Source organism: Erpetoichthys calabaricus, chromosome 1 (assembly GCF_900747795.2).
Source record: "Erpetoichthys calabaricus chromosome 1, fErpCal1.3, whole genome shotgun sequence".
NCBI classification, from domain to species: domain Eukaryota; kingdom Metazoa; phylum Chordata; class Cladistia; order Polypteriformes; family Polypteridae; genus Erpetoichthys; species Erpetoichthys calabaricus.
This window is the reverse complement of record NC_041394.2, coordinates 91,306,499-91,320,506: the sequence shown is the minus strand read 5'-3', so window position 1 is coordinate 91,320,506 and position 14,008 is coordinate 91,306,499. Positions and strand designations below refer to the sequence as shown.

At 39.3% G+C, this 14,008-nt stretch overlaps 1 protein-coding gene across 2 annotated transcripts in view; it reads right to left on the bottom strand.

Moving 5' to 3' along the window:
- The window catches only part of LOC114653166 (disintegrin and metalloproteinase domain-containing protein 9-like), a 107,360-nt gene that overhangs the window by 39,612 nt on the left and 53,740 nt on the right, over positions 1 to 14,008 (bottom strand). For both annotated transcript variants that reach the window (XM_028803344.2, XM_028803337.2), the window contains exons 7-9: positions 12,306 to 12,371; positions 10,520 to 10,591; positions 3,616 to 3,785 (exon numbers count right to left, since the gene is read on the bottom strand). In XM_028803344.2, coding sequence (XP_028659177.1) covers positions 3,616 to 3,785; positions 10,520 to 10,591; positions 12,306 to 12,371 — 308 coding nt within the window. The remainder of the gene's footprint in view (positions 1 to 3,615; positions 3,786 to 10,519; positions 10,592 to 12,305; positions 12,372 to 14,008) is intronic.

Sequence of the window (14,008 nt, the reverse complement as noted above, 5' to 3'; positions counted from 1 at the left end):
TATGTGTCAGTCGGTCAAATCCACGCGCTTCGCACCGGCGAAGTACCGCTTTTAAATTTTTATTAAGAAGAAAATAAAACGTTTTTAAATTGAGGGAAAATATACTAATAACAGTTTGTTAAGGATCAGTTTTTTTGTGAAGCTGCCTTTACTCGAGTGATCACTTCGACCTGACTTGGTGGCCAAGTGTAAGCGTTACCTGGAAGTAACCACCCATACAATCAGATTGTGAATCAGACTATGAATGCCGTGAATGTAATTACACACTCACTGCACTTGCTTACGGTAATCGAACCTTGGATGTCAGCGCTAGAGGGGCTTAGCAGCGGTGAAGTATTGCTTTTAAATTTTAATTAAGAACAAAAGAAAACCTCAGAGGTTCGATTCCCGAAAGGGAGTGAAGTGAGTGTCCGGTTACCTAGCAGGTAACGCTTATGGTCGGACAGCAAGTGACGTAACATCAGCCACGGTGCCTTCAGTTGTGAGAAGCAGATCATAGAATGATTGAAAATAGTTTTGCATTTACCTTTTTAGTAAAAGGCGAGCTTTTAAGCCTGAGAAATCACCCCGTAAATGCACACGTTTAATTGCACATGTGTTAATATGTATGGTTACACAGTATTAAAAGACAGTGAAGAACGTGATTTACCTTTGTTCCCACGTTTGATAAAAGTCGAGCTTTTAAGCCTGAGAAATCACCCCGTAAATGCACACGTTTAATTGCACGTGTTAATATGTATGCTTACACAGTATTAAAAGACAGTCAAAAATTAACGTCATTTACCTTCATTCCCGCGTTTGACTCGTGCTGTAAATCTCTTCCTTGTTTTTAGGTCACGTGATTACGTAGGAGGCGTGATGACGCGATACGTGACTCCGCCTCCTCCATTACAGTATATGGACAAAAAATATGTTCCAGTTATGACCATTACGCGTAGAATTTCGAAATGAAACCTGCCTAACTTTTGTAAGTAAGCTGTAAGGAATGAGCCTGCCAAATTTCAGCCTTCCACCTACACGGGAAGTTCGAGAATTAGTGATGAGTGAGTCAGTCAGTCAGTCAATCAGTCAGTCAGTCAGTCAGTGAGTCAGTGAGGGCTTTGCCTTTTATTAATATGTATAGATACAGTGCATCCGGAAAGTATTCACAGCGCATCACTTTTTCCACATTTTGTTATGTTACAGCCTTATTCCAAAATGGATTAAATTAATTTTTTTCCTCAGAATTCTACACACAACACCCCATAATGACAACGTGAAAAAAGTTTACTTGAGGTTTTTGCAAATTTATTAAAAATAAAAATATTGAGAAAGCACATGTACATAAGTACTCACAGCCTTTGCCATGAAGCTCAAAATTGAGCTCAGGTGCATCCTGTTTCCCCTGATCATCCTTGAGATGTTTCTGCAGCTTAATTGGAGTCCACCTGTGGTAAATTCAGTTGATTGGACAAGATTTGGAAAGGCACACACCTGTCTATATAAGGTCCCACAGTTGACAGTTCATGTCAGAGCACAAACCAAGCATGAAGTCAAAGGAATTGTCTGTAGAACTCCAATACAGGATTGTCTCGAGGCACAAATCTGGGGAAGGTTACAGAAAAATTTCTGCTGCTTTGAAGGTCCCAATGAGCACAGTGGCCTCCATCATCCGTAAGTGGAAGAAGTTCGAAACCACCAGGACTCTTCCTAGAGCTGACTGGCCATCTAAACTGAGCGATCGGGGGAGAAGGGCCTTAGTCAGGGAGGTGACCAAGAACCCGATGGTCACTCTGTCAGAGCTCCAGAGGTCCTCTGTGGAGAGAGGAGAACCTTCCAGAAGGATAACTCTGCAGCAATCCACCAATCAGGCCTGTATGGTAGAGTGGCAAGACAGAAGCCACTCCTTAGTAAAAGGCACATGGCAGCCCACCTGAAGGACTCTCAGACCATGAGAAAGAAAATTCTCTGGTCTGATTAAACAAAGATTGAACTCTTTGGTGTGAATGCCAGGCGTCATGTTTGGAGGAAACCAGGCACCGCTCATCACCAGGCCAATACCATCCCTACAGTGAAGCATAGTGATGGCAGCATCATGCTGTGGGGATGTTTTTCAGCGGCAGGAACTGGGAGACTAGCCAGGATAAAGGGAAAGATGACTGCAGCAATGTACAGAGACATCCTGGATGAAAACCTGCTCCAGAGCGCTCTTGACCTCAGACTGGGGCGATGGTTCATCTTTCAGCAGGACAACGACCCTAAGCACACAGCCAAGATATCAAAGGAGTGACTTCACGTCAACTCTGTGAATGTCCTTGAGTGGCCCAGCCAGATCCCAGACTTGAATCCGATTGAACATCTCTGGAGAGATCTTAAAATGGCTGTGCACCGACGCGTCCCATCCAACTTGATGGAGCTTGAGATCTTAAAATGGCTGTGCACCGACGCATCCCATCCAACTTGATGGAGCTTGAGAGGTGCTGCAAAGAGGAATGGGCGAAACTGGCCAAGGATAGGTGTGCCAAGCTTGTGGCATCATATTCAAAAAGACTTGAGGCTGTAATTACTGCCAAAGGTGCATCGACAAAGTATTGAGCAAAGGCTGTGAATACTTATGTACATGTGATTTCTCGGTTTTTTTATTTTTAATAAATTTGCAAAAACCTCAAGTAAACTTTTTTCACGTTGTCATTATGGGGTGGTGTGTGTAGAATTCTGAGGAAAAAAATGAATTTAATCCATTCTGGAACATAACAAAATGCGGAAAAAGTGATGCGCTGTGAATACTTTCCGGATGCACTGTGTGTGTGTGTATATATATATATATATATATATATATATATATATATATATATATATATGATCAAAATTTTTAATCGTGATTAATCACAGTCACAACAATCACATTGTTATGTGCAAAATTCAATAATGAACTCAAAAGTAGTTTATTGCGTGTATTTGGTTTGCAAACAACTTTAAACAAAGTGTCATTGTTCACCGATGACTGTATGGCCAGATACAGCTCCAACCTATTATTAAGTTTGTTGATGACAATATTATAGACCTGATTATTAACAAAGATGAGACAGCTTACCTGCTGACACAGTTGTGCTAGGACAACTATCTCACTCGTAAGATCAAAAAAAACTAAGGAGCTGGTCATAGACTTCTGGAAACAGAACACAGACCACATTTCCATTTATATCAGAGTGGATGTTATAGAGAGTGTAAGCAACTTTACATTTCATGAAGCAGTCGTCACTGATGAACTGATGTGAGCACAAACCATTTTGGCAGTTTTGAAGAAACTCACAAACACCATTACTTTGTCAGACTTGGAAGAAAGCTCAAATTTCTCCATCTGTTCTCACTAACTTGGACAGGTGCATTACATCTTACATGGCACCAGCTAGGCTGAGGACAGCTAAATACTTCAGAGGTTAGTATTACTGGCAACCAGCTGCCTTCTATTCAGGATATACCATGCTTGCTGCCTTAAGAAAGGCAAACAGTCCTCCTATGCATCTGTCTGTCTTACTCCCCCCTTCAGGCAAACAGTACAGGACCATTGGCACTCAGTTTGAATTTACAGGTCATGAGGTTATTGATCAGCCAGTTATAATAACAAATACTCACAAGATAAGCTGAGCACTGTCGTGCCTCCTCCGGCTCACAAGTTCTTTTTCACGCCACTGGACAAATCTTCCCAGGACTTCACCAGCACTACCATCAACACTGATTTGATTTTGATTTGTCCAAATCTCAAGGCCCACCAGGACAATTCGAATATTCAGAGCAATATATATCTGAAAAGGACACACAATGCAGTTTATATCAAATAATGTTCATCAGTATCTATCTGTCCATTTACCCACTTTCTGCACCTCCTAGTCACCTAGAAAAGAGCCAGAGGCCCCAGTATTGTGACAGCAGTGAGTAGCAGGCACAAACCATGCTAATCAACCTTAGATCACACACACACTCAGTCTCAGTTATCACCTTCAGGACACCAATAACAAAACAGCATGTATATGGGGTTCTGAGGGAAACAAATAGGAAAAAAACAAAAACAAACTCCAACAGATGGACTCCATTGAGGAGTCAATCCAGGATTCAAGCACTATAGTGGACATCCTGCAATGCCTCTTGATAAATGACACACAAAATACGAAATAACATGATTCATGCAACCAACTGTATTGGAATATGGAGAACCTCACAATAGCAATATTTACCAGGTACTAAGCCAGGCAGGGATCTGTGTTCACACAACATTTTATGAAAGTTCTCAAATAAGTAACAAGACACTGTCACACAAGTGTGCATGGGAGGCAATCGATGAGCTAAAGACATCTACACGCTAGGCCAGGGGTCGATGATGTACACTAACACCTCTGCAGACCTTCAGAAGGAAATCCAACTTGACCTCACTCCTGGCTCTGCCCCTCAAAGCATGCCCCTTCCTGACTATCCTATATAAAGTCACCATGTTTTGTGTTTCAACAGTTCAGTTATAGACTCAATCTGTTAAGACTATTCTGTTGTTCGACAAGAAACTTTTTTTTTTTTTTTTTTTTGTTTTGTTCAAGTATACTGGGTGGCTACACCAAACCTTTTTCTTGGACTTTTTCTCTTTCATATCATACATAGCTAGAAAAATGCATTCATTACTTGCTTCCTTGGACAGTGGGTTATAAAATAAACAAACAACACAACTGTTCTCAATGGAATTTTAGTGAACCTTCACACTCCGTGCTCTAACGTCCCACCGCACTAAACAGTTGGCTAGCGCTGCAACGATTAGTCGACGTAATCAACGACGCAGATTTTTTATTGTCGACGCGTCATAAACAGAACCTTCAATAGAGGCTCCAGTCACAAAGAACCACATTGGTTTTTGTAAATGCAATGCACTACATGAACGTCTGGGGGCAGTATCGTTTGTTACTGTTTGTCAAGACTGCACACAGACCTACCAACGAAGAAAGGACGTCTGAGGAGAAGAAGAATGTAGAGGAAAATAAACGTGGTTGCAATGGTGAGTCGGATAGAGGAGGGGGAAGGAAATGGAAAAAAATTGAGACAGAAACTTTCTAAATTATGGGAGCACTTCACTGAAAAAGAAAATAAGTTGAACGCAGATTATGCAAAGCAGAACTCTCTTTTCACGGCAGCACCACCACGATGCATGAGCATCTGAAATGTAAGCATCCTGGACCTGTGATGCTGCTGTCTATTGAGAGGTAAATTTTAGCGAGTAAAGATAGTGTCAAGTGTTAACATTGTTGTTTGTACTATAATATGTATATCAAGGTTTCGACAATGATAGTTAATCCTTAAACCGACGCATACTTGGGGGTTAATACACCCCTAGACGCCAAATACTTTTTAGCTGCACCTTTTAAGTAAACGTTACAATTCACAAAGGAAATGTGAAATTTTAATGGAACACCATATGACATTCTCCCAATCCTCTTCTGGATCATCCAAATGCTCTCTAGTAAACTTCAGACGGGCCTGTACATGTACTGGCTTAAGCAGGGGGACACATCTGGCACTGCAGGATTTGAGTCCCTGGCGGCGCAGTGTGTTACTGATGGTGGCCTTTGTTACTTTGGTCCCAGCTCTCTGCAGGTCATTCACTAGGTCCCCCCGTGTGGTTCTGGGATTTTTGCTCACCGTTCTTGTGATCATTTTGACCCCACGGGGTGAGATCTTGCGTGGAGCCCCAGATCGAGGGAGATTATCAGTGGTCTTGTATGTCTTCCATTTTCTAATAATTGCTCCCACAGTTGATTTCTTCACACCAAGCTGCTTACCTATTGCAGATTCAGTCTTCCCAGCCTGGTGCAGGTCTACAATTTTGTTTCTGGTGTCCTTTGACAGCTCTTTGGTCTTGGCCATAGTGGAGTTTGGAGTGTGACTGTTTGAGGTTGTGGACAGGTGTCTTTTATATTGATAACGAGTTCAAACAGGTGCCATTAATACAGGTAACGAGTAGAGGACAGGGGAGCCTCTTACAGAAGAAGTTACAGGTCTGTGAGAGCCAGAAATCTTGCTTGTTTGTAGGTGACCAAATACTTATTTTCCACCATAATTTGCAAATAAATTCTTTAAAAATCAGACAATGTGATTTTCTGGATTTTTTTTCTCATTTTGTCTCTCATAGTTGAGGTATACCTATGATGAAAATTACAGGCCTCTCTCATCTTTTTAAGTGGGAGAACTTGTACAATTGGTGGCCGACTACATACTTTTTTGCCCCACTGTACATACATATATATTAATATATAAATATATATATATACACACATACACACAGAGATAGATAGATAGAAACAGGGGTGAGTAAAAGTAGGTTTACAGTTGTATGTGAGGCACTTATGACATTGTAAATAAGTGCACTGTGTCATTGTGACATTCATAGTATATTGTAATAATCATAACCTGCATGTATTTTTTTCATACAACTGTAAACCTACTTTTCCTACCTATATACACACACATCTTTGCGCTCACAGGCTTTCAATATTCCTGGCACTGTATGACCGTGCCACCCTGCATTTTGAAGTTGCACTTCAGCTGGCATTAACCATGGCTTTTTTGTTTCCGTTTCATCTGTGCAGTGTTTCACACCGTTTCTTACTTCAAAACGATGGAAACACATTGCAAAAATTGATAAATCTTGCATTATAATAATAATCATTATTTGATAGGGTGGTGTCATTTTTTTCTGACTTGGGGAGTGGAAGGGGAGGGTTTACCTGGCCACATGGCTAACTGAATACGTAATAAGGCAGCATAGCAAATTAGCAACATGGTGTGTCAGGATCTGTATTATACATTTAGCAGTGGTACTCATAATAGTTTCATTATGGTCAAATAATGTGCACCACAAATGAAAATACTGTGAGTTTTTTGCTATTTATTTATTAATTTAAACAAATAAATGGGGGCGGGGTGCAAATCTGGCTACTGTAGTAGATGAGCAGTGACATCATATACAGTGATACCTTGAATTACGAGTTTAATTCGTTCCGTGACCAAGTTCGTAAGTCAAAATGCTCTTATCTCAAATAAATTCTCCCCATTGAATGAACTGAAATGCCATTAATCCGTTCCGGACCCCCAAAAAACACTGCAATTTTTTTGTTACATGTTTTTAAATAAGAAAAATGTACTTATAAATAACGAATATTGTATAAAAACACAATACAATAGAATGTACTGCAATAAACTGGTTTTATTAAGTACAGTACAGTATAATGTACAGCATTTACCTTGGAGATCAGATGAGTTGAAGATGCTGATGATGGTGGTAGAGAAAGGCTGAACTTAATAACTGAATGTTATTCACTAATTTTTGCCCTTTTCGACGCACCTTCCTCACTTTCATCTGCAGGGGTTTTCGAAAAAAACCTGTCCAATGAGGTCTGTTTCATCTTCCCTTTCAGAATGTTTCTAAAATGCATCATGCAAGTGTCATTAAATAGTGTCATTAAATAGCGCCGTCGTGCGCCCAGTTTAAACTTTTTCTGGATGTTTCTTTTGAATAAAGTCTGAAACTTTCTCCCACATTCCCTTTATCTCACTTGTAGGGATAACTGCCTCCACCTCCTCAGTGTCACTTATTTCCTGCAAAACCTCCGTGTGCTGCTGCGTCTGTAGCTCCTTTAGCTCCTCCGTTGTCAGTTCCTCAGAGTGCTCCTAGATGAGCTCATTGATGTCACCTTCATCCATGTCCAGGCATGTATCCTTCGGCCGCTATAATTCCTGCAAAAGTTTTGAGGTAATCCTCAGCTGCCTTCATATCCGCGCTCGCTGCCTCACCATGTCTGACAACGGAGTGAATGCCGGTCCTCATTTTAAAATTCTCAAACCAGCCCCGACTGGCTTTAAACGGCTCGCCTGATGCCAGGTCTGTCGAAGTGCCTGGGGTCTGCTGCTGCAAATCAGCGTAAATTGCTCGTGCCTTCTCACAAATTATAGCCTTCGTCACGGTATCTCCTGCGAGCTGCTTCTCCATCAACTACACAATCAGCAGCTTTTCCATATTTTCATGGATAGATGTTCGCTGTTTAGAAATGATTTTAACGCCCTTGGCTGGTGTTATAGCCTTTATCGACTCCTTCTGCTTCAGTATGGTGCAGATTGTAGAAGTGCTATGCTTGTACTGCTTCGCCAAATCGACTACACGCACACCTTGCTCATGTTTTTGTATAATTTCTTTCTTTAATTCAATGCACATCATCCGCTTCTTCTTCTGTGCACTGTCCTTCGCACTCACTTTCTTCGGACCCATAGTTGTAAAAACGAAGTTTTGCAAAATAACTGCAAGCACAAATGCGAGCACAACACTGAAGCTTCCACTGCGAGCTAACTGCTTAAAGTGAACGAGTGAGACATGGGATGTTGCGCCATTCACTGTGGTGAGCTGCACGAACTAGCGGTGGGGTGGGGTATCTGAAGCTGGCTCGTAACCCAAAATTTAGCTCTCAACTCAAAAGCAAAAAATCGGCCAAGAGACTGCTAGTATCTCAAAAACTCGTTAGTTGGGACACTCGTAAGTCAAGGTATCACTGTATATGAGAAGCAGATCGGGCAGTAATGTAAAATGTGCAGAGGTTGGGTACGCTTGCACCAGTTGTGCATGGTTCTGAGCTTGGCTGCTACTACTCTGAGATGTCACGTTGGACAAAAAAATGTTCATCTAAATGTTCATCTAAGTTGGCTGCATGGTGAAATATTCATAGAATAAGCACACTGATAAAAAAGTATGCTGCAACAAACACTTTAGCAAATTTGGCCAATCAATATTACTGGTGATTAGAATTTCTTGGAATCTCGAATAAGATGTTAACATCAACTCTGTTGTTAAGAAGGCTGAACAGAGAGTCAGTTTCCTAAGACAGTTAAAGAATTTTAAATTGACAAAGACATTGCTAGTCCAGTTCCACACTACCATCATTGAGTCCGTCTTACTTTCCCCATAACTATTTGGTTTGGAACAGTCACTGTTAAGGACAAGGCTGGACATCAAGGTATCATTTGGTCATCACAGAAAATACTGGCCTGTGACTTCTCTCCAGTACCCATACAACTCAATGAAATGTGCAAACAAGAGCATTGCTGCCCCCTTCTGTGAGAAGTTACACTGACTGTTAAGACAAAACAGCATATGAACAATTTAATTATCCTTATTATTTTACAAAAGTCACTGCATTATGTGCTTTTAAGCGATGTTGGTATTTAGCACTTGAACGATAATCTTACTTCTTATTTCATTCATTTTAAGCTTTCTGACAATAGTCTTTTGTGTATGTATTTAATTTGTTAGCAAGCTTTCAAGTCAACCTCACTGTATATGTAAAATACACACATAATAAAATCCATGCCACTCCATGCCACTTTTTAGCACCATACTGGTAGGTAGTTTCTTATACAGTGGAACCTCTAGATACGAGTTTAATTCGTTCCAGCACTGAGCTTGTATAGCGAATTTCTCGTATCTAGAACAAACTTCCCCATTGAAAATAATGGAAATCCAGTTAATCCATTCCGCACCCCAAATATATTAACATAAAAATCAATTTTCCTAACAAATAACACTGATAAATTATATATACTGTAGTCTACCTTTAATAAATAACACTGGTAAATAATATAACTGATTATTAAAAGAATCAAAACAGGTGTCCAAAGTGCAGTAGAGCATTCAATAAATCTTTAAATAAATAATCCTTAAAACAGTTGTGAAGTGGAGGTTTAAAATACACAAGAATAACAATCCTTTAACACGAGGTTAAAACGTCAAAAGGATGCAGTCTTTAAAAAACAGATGACAATCCCCGGTGCTTCTTCTCTTTTAGCGTCTCACCTGCGGGCTCTGCAACAGGCAAGACACTCTTAATGCAGCTGACCTTCTCTACACCGTCCTGCTTCAGCTGTTTGGCTCGCCTGTTCAGCTCACTGTTCAGCTACACGCGAGCCAGCGAGCCAGCCTGCCTGCTTTTTTTTTTTTTCTCTCTCTCTCTCTCTCTTTCTTTTATTTTACTTCTTCTCCCCCTTAACCGGCTCGCGCTTCTCTATATATGCGGGGAGGACATGGCAGCTGCAGCCCATCAGCCACAGGAACAATCATGGATGTGGGCAGTTTCCCACCTGTGCACTTAAGTGAGAAACGCAGACACTGCAGATCGCGGCTCGCAACTGCTACCACGCCCCCTTGCTAAGCCGCGAGCTATACCCACAGCCTGGCTCGTGGCTCGTTACGCGAGCCAATGCTCGCATTTAGATCTGAATTTTTCGCTCATACTTTCCTCGTATTTTGAATTTCTCGTATACAGAGGTGATCGTATCTCGAGGTTCCACTGTATTTCAATTAAAGGAATAGGAAGACTTTCAGTAATATGCTTTCTGAAACATAAAAACACCATCAGCCAAGAGTAAACTAAAGATGATTCATAAGCAAAACAATTCAACTATAAAAGTACCATTTGATTTTTGTTCATTACATGCATAAAAGATGTGTATCACTTACATTGTCAAGATAGTTAGCAAGTTGAACCATTTCCTCTCTCACCGCTGTCTGATTCTTGTTCTTGTAGTCATACTGTATAGAAGAAAGAAACAAAATAAAAACAGGCAACTGTCATAAATCAACCTAGACACATTCCACTAATTATATTATTTAAAACTAAGAGCAGTATAAGTAATTCTCATTTTATTGAGTATAAAAAAATCATAAACACTTCTAAATTTGGTCTTCATTATGTTTCCTCACCTGAAGAAACATATTTGGTTTTAATAGTCCAAGCAGCTTACTAAAGAAAATATTTAGTCAAGGAGGAGGAGGTTGAGAGCATGCACTGATACAACACATACAGCTTGAATGGAACAGTATGAGGTTATAACAGTGGCTGGACTGGAGTGCCACCAAAACCCCAAGATTTCCCTCCAAGATGGCCAAGAATAGAACATAATCTTGGAGGCTACAGACTACTCCATTCTGAACGTCATATCTATTGCATGTTACATTTAAATTACACATGACTAAATAGACTGTCATGTTAGGTTTTTTCCCCTGGAAGCTTTAACTAAACAGCTAATTTATATGCTAACAATGAAATGACCCAACACAATTAAAATTACACCAGACGTAGAAGGGAGATGGCATAACACTTGACTACACACCAATAAGTATCATCTTGTGGGGTGCACTTAGTATATCAAAGGCCATTATGGTATACAGTAAAGTCTTGCTTCAAATGTTACTTTAAAGAAGCATCTTTTGCATGTATTACAGAAGTCTCTTGGGTATGTCTCTATCAGCTTAGCATACTTCTTTCTCTTCATTTATTCCCACTTCTCTGTGGGGTCACTTCAAGAATAGTCAAGCTGTGAGCTGTGAACAAATGAGTTCATAGAAGGCCACTCCTGGACACTGGATGTTGAACTTTGTTTTTTTTAAGTCATTACCTGGTTGAGCTGGCTGAGTGTTTTAGATCATAGTCATGTTAAAAGCTTTTTTTAAACTACAAAGGGCAGCAGGATTTTGCATCATGGTATCTTTATATGTAGAAATACTTATTTTTCCCTTCATTCCGAACAAAGCCCTGTAACATGATGCTACCACCAATATCATGAATTTACATTAAGTTTTCTTGGGTATCATTCAATCATCCACATCTTTTACAATTAAAGCCAAAAAGGTTCTACCTTGGTTCACAACAAACTATTTTCTCACATGGTTTTGAGGAAAGTGAATGTTTCTTTGGGCTAGGATTTTTTTGGGGGGGTGGGGGAGAAATGGCTTATGTCTGACCACTCCATGTCACCGCTCAGACTATGCACAGAGTGACCAGGTACTGGTGTCTCCTTGAATGATCATCAGTTCCAAAGGGGCCATCAACTGATCTTGGAAATATTCTGGTGGTATCATTTTTCTTTCACTTCATAGTGATGGACCCCACAGTAATAACATGGAGACACTGTTCCATCTCTAAAGCCCGTAGATCTTGGTTACCATGGTTATTTATGCACTAAGCAACCAAGCAGCTTTTAGGAAATCCCATGGGAACAGCTGATTTTAGTAATAACTGCTTTAATTAATGCTTGCAGAATGCAAACATCTTGGTGCATGATGTGGAATGTGACTGGTTAAATCTACCCACTTAAGCAACAGGGCACTGAAAATGATTTATTTTCAATTATTTGTCCTAAAAGTGACTAATTTCTTTTTTAAGTTAAACATTGTTAATTAAAAGTAAAAACGGCCTGACACTACAGAAAGCTTTTAATTATATAAAATAAATAAGAATACTTACCCTGTCCTTATCCACAACAAGAAACAGCTCAACATAGTGTGTTTGTGGCAAGACGTCTCGTTTTTTCTAAACATCAAGACAAATGTTTACATAGCACAATTAGATAACATTTCTTCAAGAAAAAAATAGTAAATGACAAATAAAATAAAAATCAGATACAACATTCAAAAGAGAATAAATAAGTATGCTGATGATAGCCAGCCAACTTCAGCATGCAGCAGTTTTGTTGCTTTGAATGCAATCCAAAATGAGCTATATTTATAATGAAAAAATGAATGCATTTCTAAACACTTTTCTCAAATTTCTGTACTTGGTACAAGAACCGAATTATTAAATCAGCATGAGAATTAAAAAACATAAATTAGCATGTTAGTATGTTAATTTGAGCTTTTATTACAAAGCTAGAGTTAATTTTATTTTCTTTTTTATGTTTTATTCATTTTATGAATCACATTATAATGAATGAAACACAGAACAATCAAAGGTTCAATCAATACTACCCCCCATTCATTTATGCTGTATAGAAAATCTAATTAATGTCAGCTCCTTTACTCTACCCAAAAAACTGAACAGAACTACTGTACATAAATTATTTGTTTAATCAATCTTTCTTTGAATACTTACAAAAAACAGATATTTTTATATTTTATTAAAAGATAAATTTAGCATTTTTAAAGTTGAAGTTATTTCTTCAAAATGTTTGCGTATATTAGTTTGCCATATGAAATATGCTTTGAAGTGAAGTATATTTTATAACTTTTAATAAATAACTAGCTCTCTCTTCATCTTTAAAAAAGAGCTGAAGGGTTCCAGAGTCCCAATGTGATGAAAAGCCTTATCAAATATGTCCATTTTTCCAGTGAAAAATGTTGCTGAGTATTGATCAGCGTCTTGAGATTATACACAAATTGTAAAATAGTGTATTCATGTTGTTTTAAAAAGGTAAAAAAGCAAAAAAAAACTGTTGCTGTTCTGTAAACAACTACACAATAAGAACTGAAGAAAATGTCACACGATCACGTATATTTTTTGACTATATGGAATCTTTTTTCTTTATTTCACAGCTATTGCTTGCTGATGCTGGGATGATAATGCAAGCGTGTACTTTAGTGCAAGAGAGCAGGCAAGTAGCTAAGGAGGTATGCGTCGGTACACTGAACCTGCATTTTTTCAGTTTCAAGAGCGGAGTATTTACAGTAAAAGGTTGTGTAACAAGACCCAAAACCTGCACCCCTGCCTTCAATATACTGTACTTCTAACGGCATGATCAAAATGCAGACGGGCATCTTACCCACTTAATTCACCTTCCAACCTGCTTGATCACATAAAACTTCTTTAACAATGAGAGGCCTACAAAACCGGAACACACCGGAAATTGTTTCCTCTTCAAGCACTGCACATACTGTACCATGTAATCAAGTGACAAAAACTGAAAAGATGTTATAGCCATCCATCCATCGTCCTAACTCGCTTATTCAGGGCAGATTCATGGTACAGCTGGAGCCTATCCCAGGTGCCATTGGACAGCCTCAAAGCAGTAACAATACCTGGACAGGGTGCCAGTTCATCTTGGGGCAAATATTCACACATGCTATATGGCCACTTCATAGCAATGCCAATCCACCGAACGTGCATGTGCTTGGACTGTGGGGGAAACTGGATAATTATTATTATTATTATTATTATTATTGCTATTCTCAATA